Below are 18199 nucleotides of genomic sequence, written 5' to 3'. Positions count from 1 at the left end.
CGGTGGCTTCTCGGAGGAGCTCTGCTTCGAGCCCTCTCAGGGACCCCGGGCATCGCGGGGATAGGGCAGCGCTTAGCCTGTCCTAGGATAGTCCCCGAGCTCAGGACAAGCGCTTCAAGCTCCCGGGGCGGGAGGAAGGAGGCGCGGGGAGGGGGGCTCTGGAACCGGCCGCCTCTGCCCGCTGCGGCCTCCGGTGCAGGTCACGACTCGGCCTGGGGATTTCCTTTCAAAGGTGACTTAGTACCGCTTCATCAGGATAGCGCCCTCCCGGGCGGGCCCTAATGGCGTGTTTGGCAGAGTCAGCGAAACGCGGCGCCCAGAAGCTCGGGCGGCGAGGGAGCGCCCTCTCCCGCGCCCTCGCCCTCTCCCGCGCCGAGCAGCGGCACGCACGGGGCCATTTGCAGCTCAGGCAACCTCGCGAGCGGCCGCGGTGCGCGGGCCGGGAGGGAGGCGGCACCATGGAGCTCAAGAAGGACAGCAACGCCGTGTCCATCGACATGCTGCTGATCGTGCACTCGGAGAAGCGGCGCGCCGCGCACGGCACGCACTCGGAGCGGCAGGCGGACCCGGGCGCGCTGGTGCAGCATCGAGGAGGTAACGCGCGCCCGGCCCGGGGCCCCCCGGCAGCCCGGGCCCCTCGGCCTCCTCCCCCCAGGGCCCGCCCGCCGGGGGGCGCCCCCACGCGCCCCGGAGCGAGGCCAGCGAGCCCAACCCTGTCCCCCACGGCCTCCTGCTCCTCCGCGCCGTGGCACCGGCGTCCCGTGGCAACGCGTAGCCGCGTGATTGTCCCAGATTGACTCCCCGTGCGCGCCGTCTCCCCGGGAGCCGGTTTCCTCCCAGCTGCTCCCTGAACGGTGCAGATCAGGCTTTAAAGATGCTCTGGAGAAAGAAGGGAGAGCTTCGGGCCTGGCTCCTGTGCGGCCCGAGACCTGCTCCCCGCGCCAGCGCACCCAGCAGGGCACTGGGGGCACAGGGGAATCTATGAGTGGCCCTGTGCTGGAGGAGAAGCAGGCTTTAAGATGGGAAACTCCCTTTGTGATTTTGCACAACCTATGGCCTCCGTTTCCCATTTTTTTAGCCTCTTTCAGGTTCATGATAGAGGGCATAAAAAGTGTAAAAGGAGCACAGCTGTGGGTAGGGTGAGAGTTGAAGTCTGTCCCCCACCCCCTTCCCATTTTAACCTATCTGGTAGTTTTAGTTGTCCTGCAGACTTTGGGGGAAGGGTAGGCGGGTAAAAGCAAGTGACTGTTTACAGAGCGGTTGCAAAAAGCAGAACCCAGTATTCTCCAGATGATTGACACTATATATCAAAATTATAGGCCGATAATAGTGGAGGTTTAAATGAGCTCCTCAGAAGTCTGGGGTCCTCGGGGTCTCATGGAATGAAGCCCCAAGCCCCGGGCAGCGGCTGGCGTACAGGCCCACTGGGCTGACTGCGAGCCACGTCTTTGGGAGTGCTCCAGTTCTTGACAGCCACGCAGTAAAATGGCTCCTGCTCCTGTCTCCCCCCACCCAGCACCGGAGCCCCTTAAAGTCTCTGCTGCTGCTCTGTCCCCAGCTCGAGTCCCTGGAGCCCCTGTGTGCAGTTAACATCTACATTTACACGCTGAAGCAATGGTGGTCTTACCCCTGCTGGCCATGTGGGTTTGATCTTACCCCCAAATCCCTGGGGGACTTCTTGGGGAGGCAGGCAGGGTAAGAAATAAAATCTGGAAGGCTGATAGGTTGATGGATTCTCTGGTCTTGGGAGAGTTTGGGGGGCCAAGAACTGTTTTGATTAGTTGGCTCATTAGTTCCCCGAGCTGACCCTAGGAGAAAGGGAAATGACACCCTTGTAATCGTAATCAGCAGAGGTCACGGGCTCCTTGATGGAAATGAGGCTGCTCCTATCCAGGCACCAGAGTGCAGAAGGCCTCTCCCAATGTGGGTAAAGGCCAGAAGTTCCCTCCAAAGTCTCTCCTAAGAACTCTGGAAAGTGGAGGAGGGAGCCAGAGAAGCTAGGCATTGGGGCTGCCCTGAGAGGTGGCCACCTCCTGGCACAGAGCCCGACCCCAGACCAATGCACATCACACTCATAACCATAACACAGAGAAAAAAGAACCCTGCTTGCTGAGCTCTTTCTGCTGACATTCTTCTCCAGGTATTTTCCTGGTGGAGATTTCTCCCATGCAGTCAGACTGCATGACATTGGAGAGGACTGTGTCACTCACAAGCAGAGAGTTTTGAGCACCAGAGCAGAGCTAAGGCAGGGTGCATGCCTCCAAGGTCTGCTGTGCACTGATGATGTTCAAGAGACCCCCAGCTAAGCCAGCCTGCTGGCCCACTGCTTGCAACACCGGCCAAGGGAGGGAAGATTCAAGACTGTCTTATCCCAAGCCCTCCCCATTTGGTGTGCAAGACCCTAAATGATCCCACAGTCCCCTCCAGGCAGCTTCTCCTGCCTCTTCCTCACTCCAGGTCCTTGGCTGGGGAGCACATTGTCCTTGGCTCTGCAAAGGAGTAGGCCTGGCTTCACGTCAGCAAGAAATTAAGCATAGTTACAGTCACATGGCAGAGAACCAAGTGAAGAAGGAAGTGATTGGTTCTTCTGCTATGACTAGAAAGGAGTTGAAGGGACACAGAGGGTGTGGACAGGCTGGATCTCCAGGCATTTTGGCTTGCAAGACCAACCTGTGCTCTCTCCCCCTTCTTGTAGTGTCCTAGAATTTTCCTAGCCATTTCTCAGAAAGGTGGAAGCCCTCATCCCCGGTCAGAGAGAAGAATTCATATATCCCCTGGAAGTGGAGGAGGTAGCCTAAAAGAGCTGAAGTCTTAGGTTTTATCCCAAAGGTGCATGCAAATTGCACGTTCCACTCAATAAACTACATTGGTACAGGTTCCAGGTGGTATGCCAGTGACACTGGCTGTAGAGGACTCTGCAGAAAAGAAGGGTGTTAAGAGAGGATTGGGGGCCCTCTGGGTGGTTTAAAGGGCTGGAGAACCAGGCTGGAGGCTGAGCTGCTAGATACAGTTGTCCTAAAGTGTGCCATCGAGCTGATCTGGTGAGGAAACCCCCGCTGCCACCGAGGAGCAATAAATGCTCCTTCAGCGCCAGGAACTTGATTTTATTGCAGCCACTACTATTGCCAGAACGTATGCCAGTTCTGTGCCAAGAACTCGACCTTGCAGTCACTACTTCCACCCGCCGCCAGCGAAAGAGCTTCCCTTCTCTTCCCTGTTGCATCACCAGTCCCAAGATGGATTCAGGCACAAGGGCATCTAATGGGCCATGGCCGGGCCACACATGCCCCTCCTCTAGCTGCAAGGGAGCCTGGGAACACAAGTAGCTGCCATTTTCCGTTTCCCCCACCTCCCCAGTCAAGACTCTACAGGTAGAGATTTCACAACATGAGGAACAGGCAGGCAAAACGAATGGCGAATATCTCCTAAAATACTGTTTCTGTATTTACACGGTGGGCATGTGGGAGCAGGAAATGGGCATCCAGACTGCAAAAATTCTTCCTCGTAATTCTGATCCCCCACTTTGAAAACGACTCTTTTAACCCTTCAAAAAAGTGTTTTAAAATTTGAGGGTCCTATGCGTCCTCCAGGGGCATCTTATTCACCAGGAAGCTTTGCTTGGATCCCAAGAGAGCCAGGTTCCAACAGCCCTGCTTTAACCCAGAAAAGTCTGCCGCTGGCCCATCCCGCGCTTTGCCTGGACCCCACCACCTCAGAGTCTCATGCCCATCTTTGTTATTTCCCAGGATTCCAAGGTGCTGGAAATGGAATCCGGAGATGGCAGAAATTAGAAGGAAATGACCTTCGTGGTAAGTCCTCTTTTTTCATTTTACTTTCTTTTCAGTCTCTGGAACGCAGTACATTGAAAAAGATCTGGTTTCACTCATTTGCTAGTTTAAAGACTGGCCCTAGGCATTTAATCACTCAGAAAGTGGCTGCTCATGACTCAGCCATGCCTCTAGGGCTACTGTGACCCGGGAAAAGTTTTCCCTGGCCTCAGGTCCCCCCATCCCCTGCAGGCTTCCTGTGTGGAAAGCCATGCAGTACGCTTGCACACTCACTCATTCGCTGGCCTGGCTGAACTCTAGGGTATGACTTAGCATCATTTGGGATGGTGAGGTTTGAGTGTACTCCCAAGGAAAATGGAACTTCCCGGACCATGCAGAACATCCATCTTTTAAAAAACTTCCAGAACAGAAAGGTCAGTTCCCTGCCTTGGTGCAAAGGCCTGGGAGATGCCAATCAAGGGTTCTGCAGCTGCCTGCTTGTCTGGGACCCAGAAGACAATAAGGAAGGTCCGAGTGAAGCTGGCTTCCAGAGCCTCCTCTCTCTGATGCTGGGTGTCCATCACCCCTGCAGACCCAGGCTCTCCCTAGGAATGCTATGGATGTACAAACTATAATGGGCTTCATTGGGTGCCCTTCAGAGTTTCATCAGCTCAGCCTCTGGGGGCAAATATTAGTGACCCTGCTCTGTGTTCAGGTGAGAAGTTTAGAAAGAATCAGACTTCTACTCCCAGACCACCAATGATGGAGGGGCGGTGTCTGTCAGGTCCTGACTGTGTGATCCCCCATAGGATGGCTGGCTCATCAAATGCCAGGCTCCATGACCCTGGTCAAATGGGGAAACTCAGTTCTGGAGCATTCTGTTCAGTGATGAAACAAGACCAAGTCTCTACTCTGCCAGCCTTCTGACCCTTCTGAAAGGGAAGGGGGAAGCCCTACAAGTGAATTCATTCATGCCTTCCCTCGACAAATATCTGTAATGTTTCCTCGGTACCAGGCATGGTTCTGATTGTTAGGAATCTAACAAGATAGTCAAGAACCCCTGCCCTTGGGGGCTACAGTAAAATGTCTGTAAGCATCACACCGCTCACTCCTCTAGGGTCTCAGCTGCTGGAGTTGGACAGCTTGCTGTGTCCCCTACCCTGTGTGCATGTAGCAGTCATCCACCAGCTGCTGCCCCCTCCCCTCCCCTCTGGAAACCATCCCTCTGTGGCATGGCTGATGAGCACGCATGGGCGCAATGGCTTCTTTAACCTTGCTACGATGGTACATGTGCCAGCTTTAGCTCTAATGAAGCAGATGCCAAAGGTAGCAAAACCGTGCTGTGGGCATGACAGAATTATAAGAATCAGATCTCCAGAGACCTACTGGCCACAGAAATGCCTAGCAACCCATGCAGGGTATCTGTGCTAGGCCAGTGTGTGGGGGGGTGAGTGGGCAAGCCCGCACAGGCAGGAGGCAAGAGACACAGCGTCCCCACTTGTTGCAGTTCTCTCTTACCTTGCCTGGCATGTCTGGAATTGGTCTTATGGCTTCTCTGCCATGTTATCACCGCAGGAGAGGACTGAAATATATTGAATTCATCTTCATTTTTGTCTTACCATCTTCAGGGTCCCTGGTTTGGAGGAGGGGTAGAGCAAAAATACCGCAAAACATCAAGTGTCACAGTAACTATTTCAAGACTATTATAAAACTCTTCTAAAAGACGTGAAGTGGGACTTAGTCCAATATGTGTCAACCAATGAAGTCGATGATTAAAGTGGCTCTTGCAAAACCACCCAAAGAACTAAGAATTTGGGGTAAATGCAGGGCTGGGGAGAGACCCGGAGCCCAGAAAGGATGATGGTTCCATCCCTCTACCCATATATGTAATTTAAACTAAAATTTCATTTATTTTTTTCAAATGACATGCATATGGACTGAAATGATAATGGCTTCTTTCTGTGTTTTCTGATGGCAAGATTCTGGGTACAAGTATTGAAGCTGTTCTTTTCTCCTGTCTGCTTTGCTGCTGCCCAAGGCACCCAGCCCTCATAGCTGGATGGCTTTCATCCGAGAAGGAAGCGGCTAAGGGCACGTGCTGGTGCCGTGGGCACAAACGTGGCCAAACATGGCATTGATCTGAAAGGGCACATTTTCCCCCTCTTGCTATCCGTGCGCTCCTTGGGCTGGGGAGTTGGTAGGGCAGGCCCCGGGGAAGGGGGAGAGCCTGCAGGCTCCAAACTTTTCTCCCTCTGCAGCAGGTGTTTGGGCCGCACCCCCCTTCCGCACAAAGCTTGCCCAGCAACTGTCTTCCCCTGCTGTGATTGGCTGCTTTCCTTGGTCCTGGATGAACTCTGCCTAGCAGCACAGGGACTGTCATCCAGCAGCCACAGGGAGACCAAGTGTGCAGCCCTGACTATAAATACCTTGCAGCATCTGTGCCAGCCAATCACTCTCCTGGAGGATTCCCTTCCCAGATCCTTTTCCTCCCTGGGCCAGCTGAGCGAAGATGCGGCCAGCTGTACCCGCAGGAGGCGGCCTGCCTGTCCTCGCCTGGGTCTGGCCTGTGGCTCCGGCCCAGCATACTGCCTCACCCTGGGGGGACATACACAGTGCACCTGGCTCTCCCCTGCCTCACGGTGGGTGGGGTCCCTGCTCTTAGGGGGAGGCTGGACCATACAGGTTTCTCCAAGAGCAGGACCTGCTGGGTGGACCAGAAGTCCAGTCCAGCTCCGTGCCCCACCCATCCAGTTTTATTGGCCTCTCTGAAGTCCAGGTCTGGAAAGCGTGGAGTGGCAGATATGGTCGGGTGCACAAAGGGTGTCATCTGAGTGAAACTGCATTCCAGCCGGGGCCCCAGGGATTTGCTGTTTGCAGCCCACGGCACCGTGGGGAAGCCCTGTCCATGCCGGCCCACCAGGCTTTCTGCACACCAGCAGGGGTTGGGGATGGCAGCACGGGGTAGAGGGGTGGGCGAGCCTCCTGCTGCCGCAAACCTGTCCCTTTCCCGGCCCCTCTCACTGCCTTGCTCTGAAGCAGAGATTCAAGGATAGCCTCAGTAAGACCAGGCCACGAGGGCGTAAGGAGGAAGGTAGGAAAGGCTTTGCTTGCCACAGGAGGGACAGGTAAGCCCATGCGTCCCCCCTTTGCAGCCATCTCTCGGGAGCAGCCTGACCTCACAGGGCTCTGAGGACAACTCTGTGTCCCAGGGCCATAAATATCCTTAGTAAGTGAAGAGAGCTTGTACATAGCAGGTGCCCTGCAAATTCAGAGAAACTGAAGCAAGCTGCAAATCGCCCCAGCTCCTAAGCTGGAGTAAGAGGAAGGTTGCCCCCTCTGGGTCTCAGAGGGAGGTAGGAAGCTGTCTGGGAGTCAGGGAGCCTGGGCTCCAAGTCTTGGCAAAAAAAAAAAAAAAGAATGACCTAACTGCAGGCTCCTCATCGGTTAAAACAGGGCCAGGGACTGTCTAGTTTCCCAGCTGCTATGGCAAATACCAGCTTAACAACAGGACTTTATTGGTTCCTGGGCTGAGAGGCTAAAAGTCTTACTCCCGGGGCTGGTTGTGTTCTTGCTGGCCGGCAGTCCCTGGGTTCCTTGGCTTTCCCATCCCATGGCCGTGTCGTCCCTTTCGTCTTCTGGCTCCCCACGGACCGCTGGCTTCTCCCTGTGACCTTCCCTTCCACGTCGTTTCCTTTGCTCATAAGGCCCGACACCATATGGGATTAAGTCCCGCCCTCACTCAGTCTGAGCACACCTTAGGGCCCACACGTATGGGTCCATAGGACATTTGTCCCTTTTGTGGGGGACATGATTCAATCCCCTGTAGGGACCTCCCAGCCTGTTCCTCCACAGAAAGAGCAAAACTCAGTGAGCAGCCCTGCAAGGGCAGGTGCTTTGGAAACCGTGCCTGGAGACCCCAAACGTAGACCATGGGGGGCCCCACCAGCCTGCTCTAGGAGAATCCCAACCTGCGCTGAGGCAGGAGCCGTGTGTGCACACGGGCCCCAGGCATTTGGCTTGGCATGCAGCTGTGTGACCACATTGGTTCACATCTGTGCACCTGAGTGTGTGTGTGTGCACGCGTGTACATGGGTGTGCATGTGCTAAGGCTCAGGCTATGGATGCGCTTGGCCCCACCAACCCACCCTTCCTTCTCTGCCCAGGGAAAATTCCCTCGTGGCCCCAGCGGTCCCTGCAGGCCTCTCTGTCTTCCTTCCGTAGGAAACCTGGCAGAGAAGCTGCAGCCTCAGCAGACCCAGGTCATCACGTCCCATGACAGCCAAGGTGAGTGACTTGCTGCTCCCCATGGCCTCTGCTCCCGTGGCTGCCTGCCAGGACCTGCTGTTTCTGCAAGAGGCAGCTCAGAGTGTGGTGCTCAGGCTGTGGAAACAGGGGCCTCTCTGCCCCATGGAGGCTGCAGCAGTGCCCCTGCCCTCTCCCCACAGCCCAGGGAATGCAGTGAGTGGCTGCATGGTCTCAAAAGCTGCTCCCTCCCCACCATGGGATTACTCAATAGGTCATTGGGTCACGGAGCGCATGACTGTCATCATCTCCTTCACTGCATCATCCCAGCTTGTATTCACTGAGCATTGTGTGAGGCTTTTTGCATTATTCTCATGTCTATTCAGCTTCATAACAATCCCATGTGATTGGTACTCTTACTATCCTCATTTACCATGAGGAAACTGAGGCTTGGAAATGTTGTCACATGCCCAAGATCGCAAGGCCAGCAAGAGCCAGAGCGGGGATGCCCCACACCCCTCCCCCACACCCCACTGTTGACCCTCGCAGGGCCCTGCCCCCCTGGAAGCCGGCCTCCCCTGCTGGGTGCCGTCTCTCCCTGAGCCACAGGGGTGGCTTGGCCTCTGCCCCAGGCTGAGCGTTCCCAGCTCCCTGCACCCACGGCAGAGTTGTCGCAGCCTGGCCGAGAGGCGGCTGAGAGCGCCCTTCCTCAGGAAGTCTCTCTTTGCCGGCACAGGTCCCCAGGCCTTTGGGGAGGCAGGTGAAGGCAGCGCCACAAGGACTCGGGAGCAGGGGGCCAGATCTGAGGGCATGACAGGGTCAGGACAGGGCACCCCACAGCCACAGCTGCAGGCGAGTGCAGGGTAGAGGCCCCCATTTTGTGCTGCCTCGGTTCCCTGCTCTGCCTTAAAGACGGAGCCTAGTATCCGAGAGCTCTCGCGGGCTCAGCCATTAGATTTCACCAAGCCTTCCCCACTTGCTCTCAGCACTGATGTCCAGCCTGGAAGGACATTATCTGATCTCATGCAGAGGAAAGTTGCAGCCCCTAAAGCAGGAGGCCTCTGGGGACCTTGAACGGTTCCAAGCCTCCCCATGAATTTCTGCCTGAAACACGAGGCTAACCCAGCCTCCCTGCAAAAAGGCCCCGGCCGGCAGTGCAGGAGAGGCGTCAGCACCGGTTTACCAGCACCAGAGAGCCTGCTGTCTTTGAAGTTCCAATCAATATCTCTTTGGTCCAGAATTCCTGGAATATGACTCCAGGGTAGACCAGAGACCCCATGGTGGTTGGAAGCAGCCCACCAAGGCCTGCCACCCTCCCAAAGACAAGCCCACTGCGTTTCTGAAATGGACCTAGCAGCTCACGGCTCTGCACAAAACATGCATGAGCGATACCTCTCTCTAAGTGAGTGGCCACTTGTTTAATTCTCACCACACCCCGTGAGAGGGTCATAGTGTTATTCCCGTTTGCACACATGAAAGCTGAGACCAGGGTGCTGCATTCATAGGGCTGGTGCTTCTGGCAGGCCTGAGCACTGCACTGTACTGCACTGCAGCCCCTCCTGGTGGGCCTGAGCACTGCACTGTACTGCACTGCAGCCCCTCCTGGTGGGCCTGAGCACTGCACTGCACTGCAGCCCCTCCTGGTTTAATTTCCTAATGCCGATGAAATGCAATAGACCAGAAATGGGGTGGCTTTAACTTACGAGCTTACAGTTCTGAGCCTCTGGAAATGTCCAACTGCAGGCATCAACAGCACGACCCCTGGACTCTGAGGACAGGCTGCCACATCCTCAGCCCCTCTGCCACACAGGAAGGCACGTGGCGCGTCTGCTGGGCTCTCCCTGCTCTCTCGGGTTTCGTTGTTTCCAGCTTCTGGCTTTGGTGGCTTCCTCTCGGGGCTTCTGCGTGTCTCTCTCTTTTAGCTTCTCTCTTAGCATCTCTCCTGCGAGCTCCTCTGGGTGCTTCCTTGGACCTCCTCTCTTGTAATGGACTCCAGTATGGGGATTAGCCCCACCTGGGGCAGGCCTCACCTGGCCCACTGACAGCAGGTCTCACTCCACAGGAATGGATTAGCTTTAAGAATGTGGTGTTTTCTGCGCCACGTACAGCTTCAGACCATCACACCTCCCTTCCCACGGTGCGGGGGTCAGACAGAACCTCACCTCGCACACCCCTCTCTCGCCACACCGGGTCCTGGTTCATGTGTGCCCCTCACACTCCAGGCCTTCCACGCTTCCCGACGGCCCTGGGCATCCTCAGAGCAGGACACAGCCTCCTGCAGGGAGGGATGGGACAGACAGGGCAGGACTCCCCTGGGAACCTGGGCTACAGCCTCACCAGAGTCCACAGCAACTGCAGTCCATCCCTTCCTCAAAACCCAGGTCCTGTGTATCTGGTGAACAAAACAGACTCCTGTTCTCATAGAACTGACATCTTGGTGAGGGTGGACAGATAATTACAAATTACAGATAAGTAAAATCTAGTGTGTCAGATGAGGCTTAGGGGGAAAATGAAGCAGGAAGGAGGATAGAGTATGTGTGTAGATGCAGGGACAGGTTGTATTAGTTTCCTATGGCTGCTATAACAAACTTGCACAACTTCGGTGGCTTAAAACATCATACATTTATTTTTTTTACAGCTCTGGAGGCTGTCTCACTGAACAAGGTGTTCACAGGGCTTGTACCTTTTAAAGGCTCTAGAGGAAAATCTCCTGTTCGCTTCTTCCAGCTTCTGCCTGCCAGCATTCCTTGGCTTGTGTCTGCATTATTCCAACCTCTACCTCCTTGGACACACTGCCTCCTTCTCTTTGTGCTCAAATCTCCCTCTGCCTCTCTCTTACATGGACACACATGATGGCATTTAGGTCCATCCAAATAATCTAGGAAAATCTCCACATTTTTGAGGACCTTAATTTAATCAACATCTGTAAAGTCCTTTTTGCTCTATAAGGTGATGCTCATAGGTTCCAGAATTGTATGTCTTTGGAGGTTACTACTCAGCATACCACAAGGGATAATTTAAAATAGAGTGGAATTGAGACTGCCCCTGCTGAGAAGGTGACATTTGAGTAAGACAGGAGGTGAGGGAGCAGCTGTGTGAGTATCTGGGAAAGACCATCCAGCAGAGGGGAGCAGTGAGAAGGCCCTAAGGCTGGAGCACTCGGGGATCAGGAAGGAGGTAACAGTGGCCGTAGTAACTTGGGTAGGTAGGAGTAGTAGGAGGTGAGTCAGAGAAATCTCAGGACAGATCTCCTGGGGTTGGGAGGCTGCCCCCAGTATCCTGGCTTTTAATCTGAGTGTGACTGGAAGTCAGTAGGTGCTGACATGACAGCCTTCTACGGGTGGAGAATAAATTGAAGAGGGCAAGGTGAAGCAGGAAGACCTCTTAAGGGGCACTGTGATTGTCCAAGCAAGAGAGGTCTGAGAGTGGTGTGGATGTGGGTGAACTGAAGGAGAGGAGTCAAGGTTTGGGACCTCAGCAGTGGGAGGGTGAAGAGGGGAAAGATGCAGGATGAGCAGGACGGGAAAAGGGCCTGTGGAATCCAGATGTGACCTTGTTAAGGTTGATGCTGGCTCTGAGACCGGGTGCGGTTATTTTGGATAATGGTGGCTGGGAACATCACTATTCCATGTGCCACGCTATGCCTTATCCAATGAGCCTTGAAATTCGGGGGCTGTGTTCTATAGACTATGCAACCCTGGGGAAGCCTTCCCTGAAGCTCTTTGTGTCACAGTACAAACAGCAACCAGAGGTGGAACGCTCGGTGTGCACCAGTCATTGGTCTAAGGCCTCATTTAACCCCACAACCATCTTCTGTAGTGGGTTATCATCTCCATTTTGTAGTCAAGGCAGCTCAGGCTCAGAGAGCTTTAACCGACTTGCCCAAAGAGTGCTGGGCCCAAGAGTTGAACCCAAGCCGATGCCCTCCCAAAGCCTGTGGGCTTAACCACTCACTCACCACCTCCTCTCTACATAGCGAGACCAGTCTGGTGGGGCTGATTTAGGGGCATCCTCCCCTACCTGCTGACAGGCCAGATGGGTGACATTCAGTGTCCAAGATTTTGGTCAGAACTCGTCTCTCACAGTTGTTCGGCTTTTTTCGCTGCCCTCCTCCATTTATCATTCAATGGTAGACTTTGTGCAAAAGCTTTCAAGAAATCTTAGATCTTCTTAGAAATGGAAGGGGGCTTTAGGAAGGTTAATCTGAAATGGGGTGTGTGCGTGGAATCAGGGGAGAGTGATCACTGGGGACATCTGTGACGTCATGCCCCAAAGATTACTTTTGAGGAGTCAGTTTTCTGTGGGGGCTTCCCTCGTCCCAGATCATCAACCCCTATCCCCAGGTGTCATGGTTAGGGACAGGTGTAAACTTGGCCAAGTTGTGGTACCTGTTCATCTGATTGGGCAAGCGCTGGCCTGTCTGTTGCAATGAGGACATTTCAAAGGATTAGGTCATGATCACGTCAGCTACATCCACAGCTGATTCCATTTGTAATCAGCCAAAGGGGAGTGTCTTCTGCAATTAGTGATGCTAAATCCAATCATGGGAAGCCTTTTAAGGAGGACTCAGAGGAGACAGGTTCCATTCCTGCTTTGGCTGGTGAGCCTCTCCTGTGGAGTTCATTCAGGCCATCCATTAGAGTCATCGGCTTCGCAGCCTGCCCTGTGGATTTTGGACTCTGCCTTCCTATGGTCACGTGAGACACTTTCATAAATTTTATATTTGCAAGTGTTCCCTGTTGATTCTGTTTCTCTAGAGAACCCTAACTAATACATCTTGGTACCAGGAGTGGTTCTTAAGGAACAGAATCTTAAAAATGGGTTTTTATGAATGGTTTTCTACTCTGACTGGGCTCAGAGACACTAAGGACTCTGATTCCCATAATCAGAATGACACTCCCAATCCATGGACTGAGTTGGCAAAGGAGATAGTCAAAATATCATCATTCGATTCTCCTAATGCTTCGCTTGTACGAAGCCAGACTCTGGGGGATAATGTTTTTGACACCTTTACAGAGTTTTGTAGAAATAAGAGTTATAGAGATGTTGGTTGGTTGTTGTTAGATACACTGTCTACATTAAAGAGTGAAAGGGATGGGCTTAAGGCTTCAAATGAGAAGCTTAAGCGCTGTCTGAAAGATGTAGAGGTTTCTATGAGTATCCTGAAGGAAAATCTTATTTCCTGTAGCCGTAGACTTGAGATCTCTGAAAATCAGACTCAGAATCTTATTGTTAGAGTAGCAACTTTACAACGTAAACTGAAATCTCAGTCTTGCATGGTATCTGCCGTTAAAGTGAGGGCATTGATTGGAAAGGAGTGGGACCCTGAAAAATGGGATGGTGACATATGGATTGATAATGATGTTGGGGGTGAGGTTGAAACCCTAGACCATGCTGAGCCTTCTTTAGATAACCCTGTAATAGTCTGCCCTGAGGACATAGCCGCCCCACCTCCAGCCTGCCTTGAGGAATTGGCCACCCAACCTCCAACTGAAGGGATTAGCCCTAGAGTTATTAATCCTGTTTCACCAGATGAAACTGCAAATGAAAGCCCTGAAGCAAATGGCTTGGAAGATATTTCTAATTCTTTTCATGACCCACCCCCACCACCCCTCATTTCTTCTAGACCTATAACTAGACTAAAGTCCCAACAGGCCCCTAAAGGTGAGGTACAAAGTATCACACATGAGGAGGTACGTTATACTCCAAAAGAACTGTGTGAGTTTTCCAATTTATATAGACAGAAATCAGGGGAATATGTGTGGCAATGGATTTTAAGAGTGTGGGATAATGGTGGGAGGAATATAAGGCTGGATCAGGCTGAATTTATTGATATGGGCCCACTAAGCAGAGATTCTGCATTCAATGTTATAGCTAGAGCAGTTAGAAAAGGTGTTAACAGCTTGTTTGGGTGGTTGGTTGAAACATGGATCAAAAGGTGGCCAACATTACCTGAGGTTGAAATGCCAGAACTGCCCTGGTATAATGTAGATGAGGGGATCCAGAGGCTTAGAGAGATTGGGATGTTAGAGTGGATTTATCATGCAAAGCCTGCTCTTACACCCCAGGAATGTCCAGAGGATGCACCTTTTACCAGAACAGTGAGAAATAAATCTGTGAGACTAGCACCATCATCCCTCAAGAGCTCTGTGGTTGCACTTCTCTGTAGGTCAGATATTACTGTAGGAACTGCTATCACTGAGCTGGAATCCTTAAACACAATGGGGGATGACAGGATCCCGAGTTGGCAGAAGCCAGGTGGCAGCACTTAATCACCAAAGACAGGGTAGACGTGGGTATTATAATAGACAACAAACTCAAAGGAGGCATCAAAATTATATGACACGCAGAGATTTGTGGCATTGGCTAGTAAATCATGGGGTGCCTAGAAATACAATAGAAGGGCAGTCTACTAAATTCTTGTTGGAGCTGTATAAACAAAAGAGTTCTAGGTCAAGGGAACAGAAGTCTAACCTGAATTACAAAAACACAGAGTCACGGCCCCTTAACCAATTTCCAGACTTGAAACAGTTTACAGACCCTGAGCCCCTTGAATGAAGGGGAGGCCAGGTCCCTATGGGGGAGAAACCTGTTACACTGCCACAAATTTATACTGTTAACCTTCCTCTAAGTCTTCCCCAAGGAGACCGACGGCCTTTTACCAGGGTAACTGTGCACTGGGGAAAAAGAAATGATCAGATATTTCGGGGATTATTAGACACTGGTTCAGAAGTGACATTAATTCCAGGAGACCCAAAACGTCACTCTGGACCACCAGTCAGAGTGGGGGCTTATGGAGGCCAGGTGATCAATGGAGCTTTAGCTCAGGTCCATCTCACAGTGGGTCCAGTGGGCCCCCGGACCCATCCCGTAGTTATTTCCCCAGTTCCGGAATGTATAATCGGCATAGACATACTGAGCAACTGGCAGAATCCCCACGTTGGTTCTCTAACTCATGCAGTGAGGGCTATTATGGTGGGAAAGGCCAAGTGGAAGCCACTAGAACTGCCCCTACCAAGCAAAATAGTAAATCAAAATCAATACCGTATTCCTGGAGGGATTGCAGAGATTACTGCCACTCTTAAGGACTTGAAAGATGCAGGGGTGGTGATTCCCACCACATCCCCGTTCAACTCTCCTATTTGGCCTGTGCAGAAAACAGATGGGTCTTGGAGAATGGCAGTGGATTATCATAAACTCAACCAGGTGGTAACTCCAATTGCAGCTGCTGTTCCAGATGTAGTATCATTGCTTGAGCAAATCAATACATCCCCTGGTACCTGGTATGCAGCTATTGATCTGGCAAATGCTTTTTTCTCAATAGCTATTAGTAAGGACCACCAGAAACAGTTTGCTTTCAGCTGGCAAGGTCAACAATATACTTTCACTGTCCTACCTCAGGGGTATATCAACTCTCCAGCCCTATGTCATAATCTTGTTTGCAGAGACCTTGATCGTTTCTCCCTCCCACAAGACATCACACTGGTCCATTATATTGATGATATCATGTTGATTGGACCTAGTGAGCAAGAAGTAGCAACTACTCTAGATTTACTGGTAAGGCATTTGCGTGTCAGAGGATGGGAGATAAATCCAACAAAAATACAGGGGCCTTCCACCTCAGTAAAATTTCTAGGTGTCCAGTGGTGTGGGCATGTCGAGATATCCCTTCTAAGGTGAAGGATAAATTGCTGCATCTGGCCCCTCCCACAACCAAAAAAGAGGCACAACGCCTAGTTGGTCTTTTTGGATTTTGGCGACAACATATTCCTCATTTGGGTGTGCTACTCTGGCCCATTTATCGAGTGACCAGAAAAGCTGCTAATTTTGAGTGGGGACCTGAACAAGAGGAGGCTCTGCGACAGGTCCAGGCTGCTGTGCAAGCTGCTCTGCCACTTGGGTGGTATGATCCAGCAGATCCAATGGTGCTGGAAGTGTCAGTGGCAAACAGAGATGCTGTCTGGAGCCTTTGGCAGGCCCCTATAGGAGAATCACAACGCAGACCTTTAGGATTTTGGAGCAAAGCCTTACCATCTGCTGCAGATAACTACTCTCCTTTTGAGAAACAGCTTTTGGCCTGCTACTGGGCCTTAGTAGAGACTGAACGCTTAACCATGGGCCACCAAGTTACCATGAGACCTGAGTTGCCTATCATGAGTTGGGTGTTGTCTGACCCACCAAGCTATAAAGTTGGGCGTGCACAGCAGCACTCTGTTGTAAAGTGGAAATGGTATATACGAGATAGAGCCAGAGCAGGTCCTGAAGGCACAAATAAGTTACATGAAGAAGTGGCACAAATGCCCATGGTTTCCACTCCTGCTGCCACATTACCTTCTCTTTCCCAGACCAGAGCTATGGCCTCTTGGGGTGTTCCTTACAGTGAATTGACTGAGGAAGAGAAAACTCAGGCCTGGTTTACAGATGGTTCAGCACGATATGCAGGTACCACCCGAAAGTGGACAGCTGCAGCATTACAACCCCTTTCTGGGGTGTCCTTGAAGGACAGTGGTGAGGGGAAATCCTCCCAGTGGGCAGAACTTCGAGCAGTGCACCTGGTTGTTCATTTTGCTTGGAAGGAAAACTGGCCAGAGGTGCATTTGTATACTGACTCATGGGCTGTTGCTAATGGTTTGGCTGGGTGGTCAGGGACTTGGAAAGACCATAATTGGAAAATTGGTGACAAAGAGGTCTGGGGAAGAAGTATGTGGATAGACCTTTCTGAGTGGGCTAAAAACATGAAGATATTTGTGTCCCATGTGAATGCACACCAGAGGGTGACTTCAGCAGAGGAAGATTTTAATAATCAAGTGGATAAGATGACCCGTTCTATGAATACCAGTCAGCCTCTTTCCCCAGCAACTCCTGTTATTGCCCAATGGGCTCATGAACAAAGTGGTCATGGTGGTAGGGATGGAGGTTATGCATGGGCTCAGCAACATGGACTTCCACTCACCAAGGCTGACCTGGCTACAGCCACTGCTGAGCGCCCAATCTGCCAGCAGCAGAGACCCACACTCAGCCCCCGATGTGGCACCATTCCCCGAGGTGACCAGCCAGCTACATGGCGGCAGGTTGATTACATTGGACCACTCCCTTCATGGAAGGGGCAGTGATTTGTTCTAACTGGAATAGACACATACTCTGGATATGGGTTTGCTTTCCCTGCACGCAATGCTTCTGCCAAAACTACTATCCGTGGGCTTACAGAATGCTTTATCCATCGTCATGGTATTCCACATAGCATTGCTTCGGATCAAGGAACACACTTCACAGCAAATGAAGTGCGGGAATGGGCACATGCTCATGGAATTCTCTGGTCTTACCATGTTCCCCATCATCCAGAAGCTGCTGGATTGATAGAACGGTGGAATGGCCTTTTGAAAACTCAATTACGGTGCCAACTAGGTGGCAAAAACTTGAAAGGCTGGGGTAATGTTCTCCAGGAAGCTGTGTATGCTCTGAATCAGCGTCCACTGTATGGTGCTATTTCTCCCATAGCCAGGATCCATGGGTCCAGGAACCAAGGGGTGGAAATGGGTGTGGTGCCACTCACTATTACTCCTAGTGATCCACTAGGAAAATTTTTGCTTCCTGTCCCTGCTACCCTGAGTTCTGCTGGTCTACAGGTTTTAGTTCCAAAACGGTGTGTGCTTTCTCCAGGAGAAACAACAGTGATACCACTGAACTGGAAGTTAAGATTGCCACCTGGCCACTTTGGGCTACTTATGCCTCTGGATCAACACACCAAGAAGGGGATTACATTATTGTCTGGGGTAATTGACCCTGACTATCAGAAGGAAGTAGGACTGCAACTACATAATGGAGGTAAAGAAGAGTTTTCTTGGAATATAGGAGATCCCCTGGGGCGTCTATTAGTACTACCATGCCCTGTGATTAAAATCAATGGAAAACTGCAACAACACAATCCAGGCAGGACCACTAATGACTCTGAGACTTCAGGAATGAAGGTTTGGGTCACCCCACCAGGCAAAGAACCACGGCCAGCTGAAGTGCTTGCTGAGGGGAAAGGGAACATGGAATGGGTAGTGGAAGAAGGTAGTGATAAATATGAACTTCGACCACGTGATCAGTTACAGAAACGAGGACTGTAATGCTGTTTTGTTTGTGTTATACTATTTAAGTTGTAAGATATCAAGTTTAAGAATGAATGTTGCCCAAGGATTTGCACC

At 51.9% G+C, this 18199-nt stretch overlaps 1 protein-coding gene across 1 annotated transcript in view; it reads left to right on the top strand.

Annotated features, from left to right (window-relative positions):
- The first annotated feature begins 415 nt into the window (after positions 1–415).
- The window catches only part of KY (kyphoscoliosis peptidase), a 51430-nt gene continuing 33646 nt past the window's right edge, over positions 416–18199 (top strand). The window contains exons 1-3 of the mRNA XM_077130184.1: positions 416–594; positions 3747–3809; positions 7989–8051. Of these exons, the coding sequence (XP_076986299.1) occupies positions 459–594; positions 3747–3809; positions 7989–8051 (262 nt within the window). The 5' untranslated portion in view covers positions 416–458. The remainder of the gene's footprint in view (positions 595–3746; positions 3810–7988; positions 8052–18199) is intronic.

Source organism: Tamandua tetradactyla, chromosome 15 (assembly GCF_023851605.1).
Source record: "Tamandua tetradactyla isolate mTamTet1 chromosome 15, mTamTet1.pri, whole genome shotgun sequence".
NCBI classification, from domain to species: domain Eukaryota; kingdom Metazoa; phylum Chordata; class Mammalia; order Pilosa; family Myrmecophagidae; genus Tamandua; species Tamandua tetradactyla.
This window is presented reverse-complemented; position numbering and strand designations above follow the sequence as displayed.